We start from the raw sequence: 17,275 nt of genomic DNA on the forward strand, positions 1-17,275 counted from the left end.
CTTACATATAGAAAAGCACTTTTATTTAACACTTTGAGGCAGTCATTAAAGTTACACATCTATTTCAGTTATGTGTGTGTTTTATTTACTTAGCTGTTTGATTATTTACAACTATTTATTTATTATTTACAATTGAATCACCTGACCAGATCTGAAAATCAACTGGGATTTCTGACTTCTGTAATAACAGGTAACATAACTGTAGTCTGAAAAGTCTTGCTACACCTCTTTAGTAGTGTAATTAAGTGTGTGGTTAGATAGTAAGCATTACTCTTATTATGATGGTATGAGTTAATCTCCTTTAAAAATAATAAGTTTATCCTTCTAAGTGGTTTAATAAATAGACAGCTGTAGTAACTTTTAAAAATGCCTCAAGTTAATAGTGCTAAATTTCAAGGGGGGGGGGGGGGGGGAAATTATTTTTACTTTATCTACTTGTGCCTTTATATACAGGCTTGGATGCTTTAGGGTCAGGAATCTCTCCATGTGCCTCAAAGCTGTTAGCTGTTTTGTTTCTCCATGGTAACAGGAGTATAAAGCAGTATGAGCATGTTACTGAAGTAAGGAGACATTACATCGTTTAGGAATGGGATTACATGTAATGACTGCAGCTCTCAGGTGATTCTGAATGAGGGTGTGTTCCAGCACAGAGGCACTGTCAGTATGTGCAGATGTGCTCATTTAAGGCAAGGCTTAGGGATACAAAGCTGGCCTAAAAGAATCTATCAATCCATAAAGTTTGCAGTGGTGGGAGGGATTATCAGACATCGGGGTTGATTAAACTCTTCCAGAAGTATGACTCAACATGTGAAAAGCCCTGTGCAAGATCAAGGTCTAAACACAGGGCTCTCACTGATGTTCAGATAATACACAGTCATTGATGTATTTTCTGTTTAAATTTGTTTACATACAAAAGCAAAACAAACACAAAAACAAACAAACAAAAAAAGAGAGTTGGATAGGCAAATGCCATCCAAATGAATGAAGAATTATCTGTAAGTTTCAGTCAGTAATATTGCAATATTAACTAGTTTAATTTTGTTGTCACTTTGGCAGAAGAGTATATGTCAGGAGTCCCTCAGCAGACTAGCTAAGATTGTTCTTTCATGAAGAAATGGACAAAGGCAGTGATTTAGAGTGGTACAGCTTAATCAGACACTGACCTCTCCTTTGCATTGTACTCTTACCCTTTTCTTCTGCTGTTGAGGTGACTCTGACTTACTGGACTGAAATAAAATCTACTAACTTGACCTTAAAGTAAGGGAAAGGTTCTGGCAACTTTTTTCTCATCTGTACACATTGCATCTCTTCCTGAATCTGTTCCAACAAGCTGTTGTGTAGTGCTGGGTTCAGCTAACCTTGCCGACCGAGTCGAGTTTTCTCCAGGTAGACATAGCCTGACTGAGGATAGAGCGGTGTGTGTGTACGTGTGTGAAAGAGCCCTTTCCTTGAGCACTTAACACGGGATGACTTCCTTGTCTCTCTTCCCTTCCTCTGGGGCAGGCAAATGCAATTTGTTCTGGTTCAGGAGGCCACGCAATCTGTACCAGCAAAAGGCAACTTGGTGGCAAATGCACCTTCCCTTCTGTTGCACTTCACACTGATCCTCTGGCGGTTTGACTCGCATTTCTTTTCCTGCAATTGAAAATTGGCTTTTCATCTGGGCTCCCTAAGGAAGCCGACTTGTAGATCTGTGCAGCCTCTCTGCTCACGTGAAATCCTCTCCACTCTTTGTTTTCATGCTACTTTTGACCGAATTGGAAACATCTAAAATTCGATGACTGTACAACTTGTGCGGCTGGGGAGAGCCCCATATTAACGCTGTGCAGAGAGGAAGGCAGGGGGAAGAGAAGAGGGAAAGCTGCGCAGTTTTGGTGAGCGGCTTAGCCCCGTGCCGAGCTCCAGATTAGGAGTCCATGCACTGGAGAACCTTTGTTACCGCCGGCTCTGGTTAAGGCTCAGCGCCGTGCCTGCCTCCCGGTGCTGCGGGATCGGGGCAGCCCCGCTCCTGCCCTTACGTAACTGCGTTAGCAGGGCTGTGCCAGGGGAACTGTCTGGAGCAGCAGTGCCCTTTTTCAAAGCCTGAACGCAATAAACCGTGCGGGACTAGGCCCGACGTGGGCGCAGAGGAGCCAGGGGAATGAGGACAGGGTGCTGCGAGGCTGCGGCTGGAATGCGAGCCCCTGCTGAGGGGGTGCATTTCGGTCGGGCTGTGGCTTCACGCGGGCGGGAGCTGGCACGGGGGTGCCTCGCAGCCCGGAGCGGGTTCTTTGTGCCGGAGCGGTGTATCGGCCCATCGGCCGCCGCCGCCAAGGAACCCGGCAGGACAAGGGCGGCGGGGTGCGCTGCGCTCGGGCGGGCATTTACGGTAATGCGGTCGTTACGGTAGCGCGGGAGGGCCTACGTGCGCGGGGGCGGGGCGGCGCGCGCGCGGCGCCGGTGCGTGCGCGGCCCCGCGAGGCGCGTCTCCCTCGCGAGCTCGCGGTGAAAGGATTTGGCGCCAGGCGGGTCCGGCTCCGCAGCTCCCGCAGCCGCACGAACCCACCGCGCCTCCCGCCCGCACCCACCGCCCGCCGGGGCACTGACACACCGCACGCAGAGCCAGAGCCGCCCGTCTGTCCCTGCTCGCCGCCGCCCGCGCGCCGCCCAGGGACCGAGCCGCCAGTGCCGCCGCCGCCGCCGCCATGAGCTGCTCGCCCGTGAACGTGAAGAAGCTGAAGGTGTCGGAGCTGAAGGAGGAGCTGAAAAAGCGGCGCCTCTCCGACAAGGGCCTTAAGGCTGAGCTCATGGAGCGGCTCCAGGCCGCGCTAGACCAGGAGGAGGCCGGCGGGGGCGGCCCCGCCAGCGGCGCGGCCGAGCCCGGCAACGGCAGCGTGGAGGGGGAGGCGGCCGAGAGCGGCGGGGGCGCCGCGCAGCTCCGCCAGGGGGGAGGCCCCGGCCAGGCCGCGGCCTCCGCCATGGAGGACGACGACGAGGAAGGGCTGGAGGCCGCCGATGGCGACGCCATGGAGCTGGGCGAGGAGAACGGCGAGCGGGCAGGGGCCGGGGGCGGCCCCATGGAGGAGGAGGCGGGCGGCGAGGAGGAGGAAGAGGAGGAGGAGGAGGATGAGAACGGCGACGACCAGGGTTTCCAAGAGGGGGAGGACGAGTTGGCCGACGAGGAGGAGGCCGCGGCCGGAGACGCCAACGGCCACGGTGACCAGCAGCCGCCGCAGCCCCAGCAGCCGCAGCAGCCCCCTCCGCTCCTCCCGCCGCGCAGCGCCGCTGCCGCCAAGGAGGCTCCCGGCAAGAGCGCTGGGGGCGCCTCGGGGCCCGCCGCTGCCTCTGGCCCGGCGGGCCCTGCCAAGCAGCAGCAGCAGCAGAAGAAAGCGGAAGGCGGCGGCGGAGGCGGCCGCCCCGGGGCGCAGGGCGCCGGGGGTGAGTGAGCGTGGCGGCGGGAAGCGGGGTGGGGGCCCATTAATGCCAGCCCCCCCGCCGGGGTGCGGGAGGAGGGGCGGCGGAGGGGCCGCTGGGGCGCGCTGTGCATTGTGCGCCGAGCAGCGCGGGGCGCGCCTGACGTCACTTCCGGGCTGGGCGCCGCCGCCGCACGGGATGGCGCTGGGAAGGCCTGGCGGTACAATGGAGGCGGGAGGAGGAGGAGGAATCCCTTCCCTGGGGCTCCCGCCCGCGGCCCGCCGGGAGGAGGCGCAGTCGTGCGGATCGCACGGTGCCCTTGCGAGCGGCTGGCAGTGTCCCGCTGCCTCCGTGGTGGGCGGGTGGTGATGGTGTTGCGGGTCTGGAGGCGCGGCGGGTCAGGACAGTTTTTTATCATTTTAGGGGTTTTTTTTCTTTTTTTCTTTTTTTTTTCTTCTTTTTTTTTTTTTTTTTCCTTTTTTTTTTTTTCGGGGTGGTTTCAATGGGGCTCATAACATTGAGAGCCCTACTGGCTGCTGTGTGGTGTATTGGCGACTTCCGTGTGCTAAATCATTTCTGGGTGGCAACGAGTTTTGAGTTTCCCGTGAAAATTCAACATATCTTAGTAACATAGTAAAATTTCTTGTTAAGATGTTACTGCTTATCTTGCGCTGTATGCAGTTTGCAAAGTCGAAACCATGATATAGATTTTTATTCCGAAACAAACTAAAACTTTAAATAGTCAAAATAAATCATTATTTCTGTTACAGGAGATGGTAAAACGGAGCAAAAGCCTGGTGAGAAGAAGAGGGGAGTAAAGAGACCACGTGAAGATCATGGTCGGGGATACTTTGAGTACATTGAGGAAAACAAGTATAGCAGGTAAACAGAATTGGTGCTGGGCAGCATTTGTGATAAGGAGGAAAGGAAAATTAAAACAGAGGTGTTTTAATTTTGTGAAAATACATGTAGCTTTATTATGTTTTGTTTGGTTTTGTTTTTTTAGGGCCAAGTCCCCTCAACCACCTGTTGAAGAAGAAGATGAACATTTTGATGACACAGTGGTTTGTCTTGATACTTGTGAGTAAACATGCTTTCCTTTGCTCTGGAAAGATGTGGTGTTAAGGCTTCTAATCTTAATGCCACACTTTCTGAGACGGGGAGGATAACATTTATTGGTTTTCAGGTAACTAAAAAAATTAGAAAAATACTGTATTTCCATCCATTTTTAGCAAACAAAAGAACAGAAGGATATGAGAATGTTAGCAGTAATGAGCTTGGTTTTCCTGTGAATTCTGTACTGATAGATGGTTCTGTGAAGACATCTTAACCAAAACACTAATCTGGTATGGAAGCTTAGGTGGGTAAGTGTAGAGTGCACATAAACACCCTGCAGACAGCTTGATGAAACAGCTGTCCAGCACTATGGCCCAGAAAGCTCAGAGAGTCAACAGCCTAAGTGCTTACAAAGTACAGTTTGGGGAGTAAGCTTCCTGCATAAGTTCCCCTATTTAGGTACTGACCAGTGGAGTGTTCGATCTTCCAATAAATTTAACAAAATCTGGTAATGCCTCCTCAGAAATGACCCATTAATGTAACCTGTGAGTGTTTGGGCTTTGGTGGTTTGTGCAAGGGGGGTGGCAGAGAGACTTGGTCAGCAGAGCATAGGAATTGAGAAGTATCTGCAAACAGGTTTTTTTTGAGGCAGATCATAAACATCATTTTTACTGTAACATATCATTATGGCAGAGTTGACATTTATGTTCTTGAGGGTAAGTATAAGGACTCAGTGCAATATTAGAACACTTGATCTTGAAGTAATGCTTGAACTTGTTGGATTCTTACAGTGCCATGGAAGGAAAGCTTAACTTTTGGCATTGTCTGGTATATTTGTTAGAAGTTTCAGGTGGTTTTATCCACAAGAAATGGTTTGAAATGGAAGGAGGTATTAGTTTACAGTCACGTAAATTGCTGGATATGCCATCCCTGACATTTTGCTAACTAAGTCTCAAGTTTCTAGCTGCTAACGTGGTGAGTAGCCACTTCTGTGGGAGCTTTGGATGCTTCCAATAGCTGAGTAAATAACTACTTTTCATTATTACTGTTCTAGTAATAATAGTATTTTCTAGCGGAAAATATTGTTACTGGACAAATTGTGATTTAAAGTGTTGGCAGACTCTTTAGAGATAAGATTCAAACACAGCTGTAAGGCTGAATTGTGTAACAAATTGGCACTCTCTCTTCTGGATAGTGATCCAGACGTGTAAGAGGTTTAGCCACTCTTAAGTGCTTTTTATTACCAGTGTCTTACAAAGCTGTAATTTCACATTCTGTTCTCATCTCCCATTCTAAAGGTAGCCTGCAAAGGTGGGTTTCTAATGTGTGATTTTATCTGCTTTTCAGTAAATAAGAGTTACCAGTACTGATCAGAAGACACTTGGATCACTAATAGTATTTTTGAAATTTGGGATGGCTGTATGCAAACAAAACAAAATCTTGTGCGTAAGCGTTGTCAGTAGTACAGGGCAGGCTGCATTTTAGTGTATTCTGGCATCATGCAGGTTTTATACCAGAGCAGAATTCCTCCCTGTTTGCTCATTTTGCTCCTTTCTTGTAACCACCAGGTAGGTTGGAGCTGCTTCTGTGGATTCCGAGCTCTGGGGAATTCAAGTGTTGCATGCTGCACCTCTTGTTACCATTTGGCATTGTTTTTCTGAAAGCTCCTGGGAGATTCATTTGCAATGTCAGGGTGTGCAGCTCTGAAGGTGCTTGTAAAACCAAGGTTCTGCTTAGGTTCTTGGAGTGATAGGTGAATTCAGTGTGTAGGTCATGTTTTTGGGCTGAAGTAGGCTCTCTTAGCACACTCTCTGCACTTAGCATATCTGCCCCTGATTTAACTGCCTTTATTTTAATAGACATAATCTAATTTGACTTGCTAATTGACTGTATTAACCAAAGACTACGTTCAGTACTTAAATAAAAACATTTGTTTTCACATTTACTTTTTAGCAGCCCTTAGCTTTGGTCTTGAGCAGTGAGACTGCTTCAGAATCAGGTCTCTAGAGGGTACTGGAGAGCACAATGCAGATGGCTCGGTATTGATGGAAAGGGGTAACTGACAGAGGATTCAAACAGATAATATAGAACTTAGGGGTTTTTAAGCAGATGTTGAAAATAGAGGGAACTTGGGTGACAGAAGTGAAGATGGCACCTTGAAAATGACTTGTTAGCTAGCTTTTCCTAAGATTTTGGCTGAGCTTCAGTCTGCAGTTCCATCTAGACATGTTGCTTCTGTCAGTTAAATCACCTTTAGAAGCTGGCATCATCTTTAATGCATAAAATTGGACACCTGTATTTAATTTTGTAATCAGAGTAAACAGAATGATTTTTATGTTAACAGATAACTGTGACCTGCATTTTAAAATCTCAAGAGACCGGTTTAGTGCTTCCTCTCTGACCATGGAAAGTTTTGCTTTCCTTTGGGCTGGAGGGAGAGCCTCCTATGGAGTATCTAAAGGCAAAGTCTGCTTTGAGATGAAGGTGAGTTAATGTTTATGGGACACTTTTGCATGCTTAAATATTATATTTATAGTTGTCACATTTTTTTGGACTTGGTTGAAACTAATTGATGTGAACAGGACCCTTAAATGGTTTTCTCTTAAAAGAAGGTAGCTCAGTTTGCAAAACTGTTTTCTCTTAAGAACTTTGATTTAACAAAAAAACAAAAAACAGAAATTAAAAAAAAAAAAAACAACCACAAAACACTACATTAGTTCTGAATGTGAGACTTTTGGTCTTATTTTTTAATCACTAATTGTATTTGTCATCTCATGCATCAACACAAATAGAGAGTATTTTTATACTCTCTATGCTTGTGCTTTCTGAAAATTACAGAAAGCTTGACTTCTTTTTTTAAAGGGATATAAATTATCTCAACAGTCCTTTCTGGTTCTGCTTAGTCTTTGAGTTTGTTCTGCTGTAGGCATGGATTTGGGCTGGATGACCTCTAAAGGTCCCTTTCAACATCATTAACTCTGACATGATGCATTGAATGTGAGTATTTAGCAAGTAGTTGAATTTTGAGAGCAAGAGTTCTCCTGAAGGGTCAGAATGGCAATCAGCCTTCCAATAAACTGATTTCTCCAGCTTGTTGATGGAAGAGGAACAAAATCACAAAAGCTTGAATTTATTTTTCGTATTCCTTTTTTACTTAACAGTGTTAAAGGCTTTTTTGTGTATGATGGGCCTGTATGTATTAATCTGTTCTCCTCCTCTAGTGCTTTCAAATGTAACTGTTACCATGAGAATTGGATAGTGATCCCATCATCCAAACTTTTGCATGGAGTGATTTCTGTGCCTGTTGATACCTGTAACTTTGGAAGGCCAGTGAAGGGAAATTTACGTCACTACTTACTGTCCTGTTTGCTTTCAAATGAGTTTCAGCTCAGTCACCTGACTGGAATAGTTGCAGAGGTTGATAGGATACTGATGGGCTTTACACTTCCTTTTAGTAAAGTTTCTAAAGACAGTTAAAAAACAGCTGGTTGCATGTAGATTCCAGTGTGTTTAGGTGGCTTTCTGGGGGTTTCTGGGGTGTTTTTGTTTGTTGCCTTTTTTTAGTCTGGTTATGTTGTTTGGAAGCTGGCAGCTTGCCCAGGAAGTCTGCTCACAGTGAAAAAGGGATAGTGTAATACTTTCCCTAGTCTCTAAGAAGCAGATTTTTCATACAGTGCACATTTTCTTAGCTAAGTAATTTACTGTTAATCCCAACTTCATGGCAGCTCGGGTTTTTTTAATAAATATTCGTATTGTTTGTAATTTTGATACAATGTCAAAAGGATTTAAGGCTTTTGACCACTGACAGGGACTGCCGTGACAAAGTGATGAAGATTTATGGTATCTTCATTGCTAAGTCAGGAGATGGAACTGTTCAGTCACTCATTGCAGTTTCATATTCTTGAGCATGTTTCATTTTTGCTGAAGGTGATCACTTAGACTTAGTAAAGATTTAACCAAAGTGGGGTTCAAAGTAAAGGTTCAAAGTGTTACCTTTTGTTCTTCCATCTTCTTAGTGTGTAATAAATACTGCTTACCTTTTCCTGAATAATTTAAAAATAGGTTACAGAAAAGATTCCTGTTAAACACCTGTATACAAAAGATATTGACATACATGAAGTGCGAGTTGGCTGGTCACTGAACACAAGTGGAATGTTGCTTGGTAAGACTTAAATGTTTAATTGCTTTTGTGTTGATGTGGATTAAGTTTTAAATTTTTTTTTCTGAAGCAGGGGGAACAAGCTTAGTGGCTGTAGTCTGTGTTGTGAAAAGTGGTCTTAATTTGAGTCATTCTCTGGACGTGGTGTGAGAAAGTTCATTACTAGGACCTAATAAAGTCATAAAGTATTCAGACCTATAAGGGTTAGGGCCATAATTTAGCACTTAATTCTTCCAGTTATTATCTATGGGTTATGGACAACATTGTTAAATAATCTGATAAAATAAAGGATTTGTCTTTGTCATGTAGTGTCAAAAGTAGAAAAGGGGGAGTTGCCCTTCTCTCCACTTTTAAGGGGTGGTGCATGGTATAAAATTTAACTCATGGTAACTACATTCTTTTTTTTTTTTTTTTTTTTTTTTTTTTTTTTTTTTTTTTTGCTTGGTGGGAAAATCTTAGTTTCTGAAAATAGCTGGAAACAAAGTACAACTTCGTTATATATAGGACAAATGATTATAATAATATTTATAACTTATTGCTGAAACACATATTTGGGGGAAATATTGGTGAGTTGGTATGTTCTGACATCAGCAACAGCTTTCTATTTAAATTACACCTAAGTCCTTGTGTTTGACACTTCCTGTTAGCTTGTTCCTTGCAGCTTCATCCTCAGCTGTTGCATAGGCTGACTGTCTGCTAAACTCCCTTTAAAATGGGAGGGGTAAGTGCTCCTGGAGACTAAACTTCAGAAAGCCTTTCTGACTACGTTACAGCAGGTATACCAGTGCATAATCAGGTCTTCACAGTTTAAAATACTTGTTCATGTCTTTATCTGACAGTTCAGCTTTTATTGTCAGCATAAATCTGGAACCAGCAGCATAAAGCTTTTAAACAGGGATGAGGAAACACTGCTGTTCTATTTCAAGTGAAAGTATTGAATAGAAGAATGAGCTTGTATAGCTGTTGGGGGGCATCATAGCTTGTTTTGGCATTAATAAAAATACTCTGAACAGCAGCTTATTTAAGTAGCTGTAAGGTGATTTATGTCTAAAAGGTTAGATGGAAAAGCCCATTTGTAATTAGGTTAAATTTGTCCTTCAGGTGAAGAAGAATTTTCTTACGGTTATTCTCTAAAAGGAATAAAGACATGCAATTGTGAGACTGAAGACTTTGGTGAGAAGTTTGATGAAAATGATGTGATTGGCTGTTTTGCTGTAAGTTTTCACTTATATTTTCTTTTGAGGGAAAACATCCTTGAATTTTTAGACTGCTTTGATGTTAGAAGTGGTAAAGCAAATACATAAAATCACGGGAGCAAGACAAGTTGTTTGACATAGGCAATAGAAGCAGCAGCTGTTACTAACAGTGACTGCTGGCAACATAATTTTATATTCACGGACAAATGTCTTTAAAAGCCTTTTAACAAAAAATCAGATCTTGAACAAAATTATCATTGACAGTGACTCATTAGAAGAGAAAATTAGGTTTAGTTCCTTTATGAAGTAACAGTTACAGAAGTTGAGTGAACATAGCCAGTAGAGTGAAGTGACTCATTAACTGTATAAAGTGAGTTAATTTTATCCAAAATAATGCTTTGTCTGAAAAACAGAATTTTGATGGTGATGAAGTGGAACTCTCATATTCCAAGAATGGACAAGAGCTTGGTGTTGCATTCAAAATAAGCAAGGAAGTTCTTGATGGGCGACCACTCTTTCCGCATGTTCTCTGCCATAACTGTGCAGTTGAGTTCAACTTTGGTCAGAAGGAGGAACCCTACTTCCCTGTACCTGAAGAGTACACCTTCATCCAGAAGGTCCCCCTGGAGGATAGGGTCCGGGGACCAAAGGGTCCCGAGCAAAAGAAAGATTGTGAAGTAAGTTTCTTCTGATGATCTCAAAAGTTGTTAAAGCACATGGATGGAAATGGTTAGAGTTAAGGAGACTGTTCCATCTCACTCTGACATTTTTGTTTGGGAGCTTTAATACTTGATATCTTATGACCTACTTACTACCACTACGTTCCCCACTCCCAAGACCCCCACATCCCCCCTCAATATCCATTAGGCTTGCTGGGCTAAGTTGTGTATTAAAGAAAATCTTTGAACTAGTATCTCAAATACAGAACTTTTTTTTCATAGGTGGTGATGATGATTGGCTTGCCAGGAGCTGGCAAGACTACATGGGTTACCAAACATGCAGCAGCAAATCCTGGAAAATACAATATTCTTGGGACAAATACTATTATGGACAAAATGATGGTAAGTGGTAAGACATTTTATTTCTTTGTCTGTTGGAAACGCTGTAAATCCATGGTCTTTGGTTGCTGTGGGGTTATTTTGTTTAATGAAGCTGGCTACTACTTAGCTAGTGACCATTTGTATTGAAGAAAAGAGTGGCTGTGGCCCTTAGTGCCACGGTCTGGTTGATAAGGTGGTGTTAGGTGGACTCAGTGATCTCCAAGGTCTTTCCCAACCTAATGGTTCTGTGTAAAGATTTTATTACCTTGCTGATCTGCTAATTCACACATGGCAAGATTCAGAAGCTTTTTGTGGTAAAATGGAAGAAATAGTCGGCTGTTGTTGACTATTGAATGTATTTCTACTTCTCTATACATCACTATTCTCAGAGCTGGAATTAGTATTGTGATGAGTGTACCTTGAACTGAATGGTACCAATTCTTGTGGAGTCTTTGTTTATAAATCTCTTACATTCTTTGGAGGGTTGAGAATTTCAGTTAAGAGTTTGCAGCAGTTGTGGCCTTGAATTGAACAACCCTTGAAGTGTGGTGGAAAGCATTTAGCAAAGAACGTCAGCCACATATATCAGGACTACACTGACTAACGCTGGGAAATTTCTCCCTAGGTTGCAGGTTTTAAGCGTCAGATGGCAGACACTGGAAAGCTTAACACACTGTTGCAGAGAGCTCCACAGTGTCTTGGAAAGTTCATTGAGATTGCAGCTCGTAAGAAGCGGAATTTCATTTTGGATCAGGTAGAAGCTTCAGTGAAAAACGGTTAAGGAATTTTTTTATAGGCTGTATTGTAGTAATTAATTGGGATTAAAGTTATATTATAATAGCAGTTGTTTCAGTTACTGACTTACTACTCATTCAGGGGACACAAAGTTGAGATATTACTACAAATGCTTGTCTGAACTTCTCTAGATTTATGGGATGTGGGAGGAAGTGTTTTAACACATTGATACAAGCTGTAACTTTGCATTATGCAGCATCTTTATGTCCAGTTATTTGTAAACTTCATTGCAAGCTCTTGTAGAGGTGAAGTCTATACACCTTAAGTTGACTTCCTTAACTCTTACAATGACAGCTACGTGTAGTAAGTTACTGCATTTTTTTCAGACAAATGTGTCTGCAGCTGCGCAGAGGAGAAAAATGTGCCTGTTTGCAGGCTTCCAGCGCAAAGCAGTTGTTGTTTGCCCAAAAGATGAAGACTACAAGCAAAGAACACAAAAGAAGGCAGAGGTGGAGGGAAAAGATCTTCCAGAGCATGCAGTTCTCAAAATGAAAGGCATGGAACATAATCCTATACTGTGTTTTAGGATGCTGAGTATCTGTTTAAAGGATTAAGTAAACGTGAAGTCTAAAAATCCACTTTATCTTAAACAGTTGTACTTATACAAAACTGGAAGACTATTGTAACTTGGTAGGATAACACTATATTGTGTTCCCTCTGCTGCAGTCCTTAACACTACTCAGTTACGGTGATACGCTTCATGCAGATGCACAAAGCTGTCTTGGCATAAAGTGCCCTATATACGTGACATATTTGGCAGAAACTGGTGTTCTGAGTGGAGGCTTATAAAAGAAAAAAAAGATAGGCAGAATGTTTTCGAGGTTTGGAACAGTACTGGCAACTCCATGAAGACCTGTTTATTTCCTTTGTCACTGTTACGTTTCCTAAATGCTCAGATTATGTAATTTTGTCCATATGCTGAGGGGATGCAGAGGGTGGGAGGAAGAATGGGGGAAAGGTGGTTAAATTGCAGCTTTGATTATAGCTGAATGTAGATGCTGAATACTCAGTGTTTTTGCAATTATAGGGAACTTCACACTGCCAGAGGTAGCAGAATGTTTTGATGAAATAATCTATGTAGAGTTGCAAAAAGAAGAAGCTCAGAAGCTTTTGGAACAGTATAAAGAAGAAAGTAAGAAAGCTCTTCCGCCAGAAAAGAAACAGAACACTGGCTCAAAGAAGAACAAGAAGAGCAATAAAAATCAATTTAATAGGGGTCAGAGAGGACGTGGAGGATTCAACATGCGGGGCAACTTCAGAGGAGGAGGTGAGCCTAGAAATAAATCTGTGACTTCTGGCGGTTTCTGCTGCTGGGGAAAAAGTTGTAGTACTTGCATTGCAATTATTATATAGTGGGAACCTTGATCTCAATTTCAATAAGTTTAACGTTTTAATGAATAGTTAATTGTCCAGCTTAAATGAGAGGCTCGTCAGACCTTAGACTGCACTGTTCATCTTTGTGTAGCAAATATGTAAGACCTAACAATTACTTGATTAAAATAACTCTCTCCCTTGCAGTCCCTGGCAATCGTGGTGGATACAACAGGAGGGGAGGCAACATGCCTCAGCGAGGTGGTGGAGGTGGCGGTGGTGGCGGTGGCAGCAGCGGAGCAATTGGCTACCCCTATCCTCGTGGCCCTGTCTTTCCAAGCAGAGGTGGCTACTCAAACAGAGGAAACTATAACAGAGGTGGAATGCCCAACAGGGGAAACTACAACCAGGTGATGCTTTGAGGGGGGACTGACTAGTTGAACTGCAGTACTCGGGATGTTGATGACAGCTCTGGTGCCTGTGAGGAGTCACAGACTTGGTTGTGGTGCTACACTGATGCCATGCTGCAAGGCCTTTCTAGTTTAGCGCATGTGCCCAGGGCTCTGAATGTTGTGTAACAACTGCTGATCCAGGGGGCTCATGTTAGGGCTATACCTCTCTCTGTCCTGCTAAAAATGAAGACTTTTAGTGCATGTGTGTGAAGGCTGGTCTCCAGTTTTTTGTGTTTTTCTTCCTCTTCCCCAGTAACAGTAACTGTTGTTTGGCCTGAGGATTAAAGTGTATTTTTATCAAACATGTAGAGAACTTTCTGAAAATAGCTCTGCACGGAGTCTTTGTTTTGGTGTCTGGTATCAAATACAACTAGTAAAGACACACTAGCCTAGATCTTACCTGATGGAATATCGGTGGAAGTATTGGAAAAACAAAATAGAGATTACTGAAGAGCCAGCAGATGGAGCCCAAGCCAGTAAACATGGCTCAGGTTTGCCTAATACTGTCAAATAGGGGAAAAGCAAAATTTTATCTACTTGTATCAATGTCCCTTTGTTGTACCATAACTTCTGTTGAAGTTTTGTGGGCTAGCTCATCTATTTTCAGTTGTGTGACCCATATCCTTTTGTCTGATCAGATAACATATCCTTGTCGCAACTACAGCCTTTCCTAACTAAAAATAGACAAGCTCTTGTATTTTTAGTTGTCCTGGTGCATTTAGCAGCTGGAAATAGGGTGAGTCAAAACTGGATTAGCCAGCTTTCCAGACCAGGCAACAGCACTTCAAGCTGTTTTATTAATTCTGAGGTTCTTCCCCTATGCTTAAAAAGCAGTTGCTTAGAGGGGAGGAAGGAGGCTTTTGGTATTCCAGTGTTTTTCAGGGAGGGATTTTTTGGTGGTGTGTTTTTCTATTAACCTGGGGCTGGTGCTTCTATTTGGTGTGTGATGTTTTGGTGGTAATGAAGATTGGTATTAGGACACTGCTAAAAAATGCATGCAGACAAAGTAGTTAAAAACTGTTGTTCTCTTGCAGAACTTCAGAGGAAGGGGAAATAATCGTGGCTACAAAAACCAATCTCAGGGCTACAACCAGTGGCAGCAGGGTGTAAGTAGTCCCAGCTTTACCTTTTTACTGATTGTTAACTTGAATATTGCAAAGTGCTGACTAAAATAATGAGATGCATAGTCAAAAGTGGATAGCAAAATGTTCTAATGCTAGGTAATATCACTATAAATAGCTTCCTGTGCAAAACTTAATCTGCCTTGATGGTCTTGATATATCAAATACCAGCTGTGGCTTAACGTTCTTAATGGTATGTAAGTACTTGGCTTCACGTTACTGCTGTGAAGTGAACTTTTAACTGCCTTCAGTTGTTCAGGAGCTTGCTGCTATTGGAGAGGACTTTAATCTTGTCAAGTTCCAGGGGATGTTTGTTAAATGCTTTTCTCTCTTTTTTTTTTTTTTTTTTTTTCCCCAAGTAAGAAACTTAACTGTTATGTGATTGCAGGTTAAAACTAACTATTTATTAATCTATTGCAGCAATTCTGGGGTCAGAAGCCATGGAGTCAGCATTATCACCAAGGATATTATTGAATACCCAAATAAATGAACTGATACATATTTCTCCAAAACCTTCACAAGAAGTCGACTGTTTTCTTTAGTAGGCTAACTTTTTAAACATTCCACAAGAGGAAGTGCCTGCGGGTTCCTTTTTTAGAAGCTTTGTGGGTTGATTTTTTCTTTTCTTTTTTTGTACATTTTTAATTGCAGTTTTAAAGTGATTCGTAAGAGAACCTCAGCATTGTGCACGAAAAGAGAATGTGTCAGTATTTCAGGGTTCTACATTTTATCTGTAAAATGTGACTTTTTTTTTACCACAACAAAAGTAAAACGTTGCTTTGTACCTGGTGTCTTTTTATTAAAGAATTTTCTCCTTTTTCCCCATCCCCCAATTTCTAAGAAACAGTCGTGAGTCATGTCACAATATGATGAAATGTTAGCAACCAGATTCGTATGGAGGCATCTTAGTAGCCCGCAAATACCATGAGATTATGTAAAGCTCCCTATTACACTCCATCCTCTCTATGAAGCTCTTGGGTGGGGAGGGGAGGAGCGGGAGGCAAAAGTTTCTGGCAATAACTAGGACTTTTTTGTAACATTTGGAACTCAATGAGATGTCGGGGGCAAAGAGGAAACCTGGGGCTAAATAGTGATGGTGGAGTGTACGTAGAAGCTCTTAAAGTTGTAAAACTCGGTTGCTTTATTTGTGGAGGCTCAAACTTGTGAAGGTACAACACCATAATTTTTTTTTCCATTTGTTCTGCATTTTGATTCTGAAAAGAAGCTGGCTTTGCCCATTTCTTATTAAACAAAACTTGTTGTAAATCCAGTTGTCTAATGGGATCTATATGAAGTTAGCTGTGTGTCTGTATAACTTTCCCCACAAAATACTGTATACCTAGTGTGCTTGTAGTAGTTACCTCCACCATTTTGTAAGCTAATGAAACTGTGAGTCACCCATTTTATATCTTAATTTTTAATCATGTCAATTCTCAAATGGGTGTATCTCCTTAGCCTGCTGATTCCTTTTCTCTTTAAAGAAAGTGGGTGGAGAAGTTTAACTCTAGACGTTTGTTTGCAATAAAATGAATTCATTTTACTCTTGTTTGGGATTGTCGCCATCAAGGTCTAAAATCCCGTTACTGCTATAAAGAGGAAGAGAATGTATGAAAGCGACGATGTTGGACAGTTTTAAATTCATTACTGTACATGCTGAAATATTTGTGTTTCTTTAAAAAAACTGGTGGTTGCTCTGTTAGAGATCTATCACATGTATAATTCACAGTTTAACATGGTTATATGTATAGGGCAAAAGTCTTTTGAGTTGCGCTTGCATCATGTAAATCCACTTAACCTCTTTACTGTAAAATAGACATTAGGGAAGGAGCAGGACAAGGATTTGGACAGGGAGTAGGACAGGAGGAAGGATTGTCATGGAGTTTAACAGAGCTTCAATTTGTTTTAACTGCTATTTTGTTCAGCTTTATGCTTCTGTAAAATTGTAGTGGCAATGTTAGCTGCTAACTTGCGTTCTAATGCCATAAGACAAGGAAAAGATGTATCCATTGTAAGAGGGACACGGGGTACACACGTGAGAACACGTGCCACTGCTGCCATCAGGGCCCTGGAGTGTGCTGGCAGTCCCCGTGGCAGTGTATGGACTAGCAGAGGCTTCCTGGCAGCAGCCTAGAGCTAGAGTCGTGTGCTGTGCTTGAAACCTTTCTCCAGTGTTAGTCAATTCCTAGTAGTCTTCAGAAGTAAAGATAAGCTTGTGTTGCTCTTCTAGCCTTTATAGCAGATGCCATTGCATATTGACATTAAACATGAACAGCACCACCTCCTTGTTAATAGTGCTTTAAATCATCCCTTTACTTTGAATGGGAAAAATGTAAATTGTCTTAAAAGAAACATTTAATGAAATTTGGGGAGTTGAAACCCAAATATGTTTTGCTGAAATGGAATTTTCTTTAGACTTGCGGAAAAAAGTTTAGTGTAATTAAAGTCCATTTCCCTTCTACCCTCCTCACAGGAACTAACACTTTGTATGGAGTGCTGACCCTTTGCTTATTTTGGTACTCTATAAAATGATATAGTCTTAAACTAAAATATAAGAGCCTACACTTACTATGTGGTTGTAAAGCCTGTATTTCAATTCAAAAGTCTGGGATGTTTTATTTTCAGTTTCTTTGCTGTATGGTGTTTAAAAAAACCCAACAAAACAGCCACACGTGAGGTGCTTCAACTCACGCTCAAAAAGCAGTATCATGTTGCTATTAAAAATACTCCTCTCCAACAAAAGCTGTTTTGGTAA

At 42.6% G+C, this 17,275-nt stretch overlaps 1 protein-coding gene across 1 annotated transcript; it reads left to right on the plus strand.

Moving 5' to 3' along the window:
• Positions 1-2,463: 2,463 nt before the first annotated feature.
• Positions 2,464-16,063, plus strand: HNRNPU (heterogeneous nuclear ribonucleoprotein U). The gene is made up of 14 exons (XM_041404369.1): positions 2,464-3,417; positions 4,164-4,275; positions 4,400-4,473; positions 6,794-6,933; positions 8,512-8,611; positions 9,710-9,822; positions 10,218-10,481; positions 10,746-10,865; positions 11,470-11,598; positions 11,966-12,134; positions 12,667-12,906; positions 13,158-13,360; positions 14,437-14,508; positions 14,944-16,063. Exons 1-14 carry the CDS (start codon positions 2,685-2,687, stop codon positions 14,995-14,997), a joined length of 2,523 nt encoding a protein of 840 aa, XP_041260303.1. The 5' UTR covers positions 2,464-2,684; the 3' UTR covers positions 14,998-16,063.
• Positions 16,064-17,275: the final 1,212 nt, after the last annotated feature.

This window comes from Onychostruthus taczanowskii, unplaced genomic scaffold, assembly GCF_017590055.1.
Source record: "Onychostruthus taczanowskii isolate IOZ18803 unplaced genomic scaffold, ASM1759005v1 scaffold21, whole genome shotgun sequence".
In the NCBI taxonomy this organism is placed as follows: domain Eukaryota; kingdom Metazoa; phylum Chordata; class Aves; order Passeriformes; family Passeridae; genus Onychostruthus; species Onychostruthus taczanowskii.

Bases quoted from the DNA above. Each gene is read 5' to 3' on its own strand.
- HNRNPU (XM_041404369.1), top strand. From the start codon at position 2,685: ATGAGCTGCTCGCCCGTGAACGTGAAGAAGCTGAAGGTGTCGGAGCTG. The intron at 3,418-4,163 runs GTGAGTGAGCGT...TTTCTGTTACAG, and splicing joins CGGGGCGCAGGGCGCCGGGG to GAGATGGTAAAACGGAGCAA. The intron at 11,599-11,965 runs GTAGAAGCTTCA...CATTTTTTTCAG, and splicing joins GGAATTTCATTTTGGATCAG to ACAAATGTGTCTGCAGCTGC.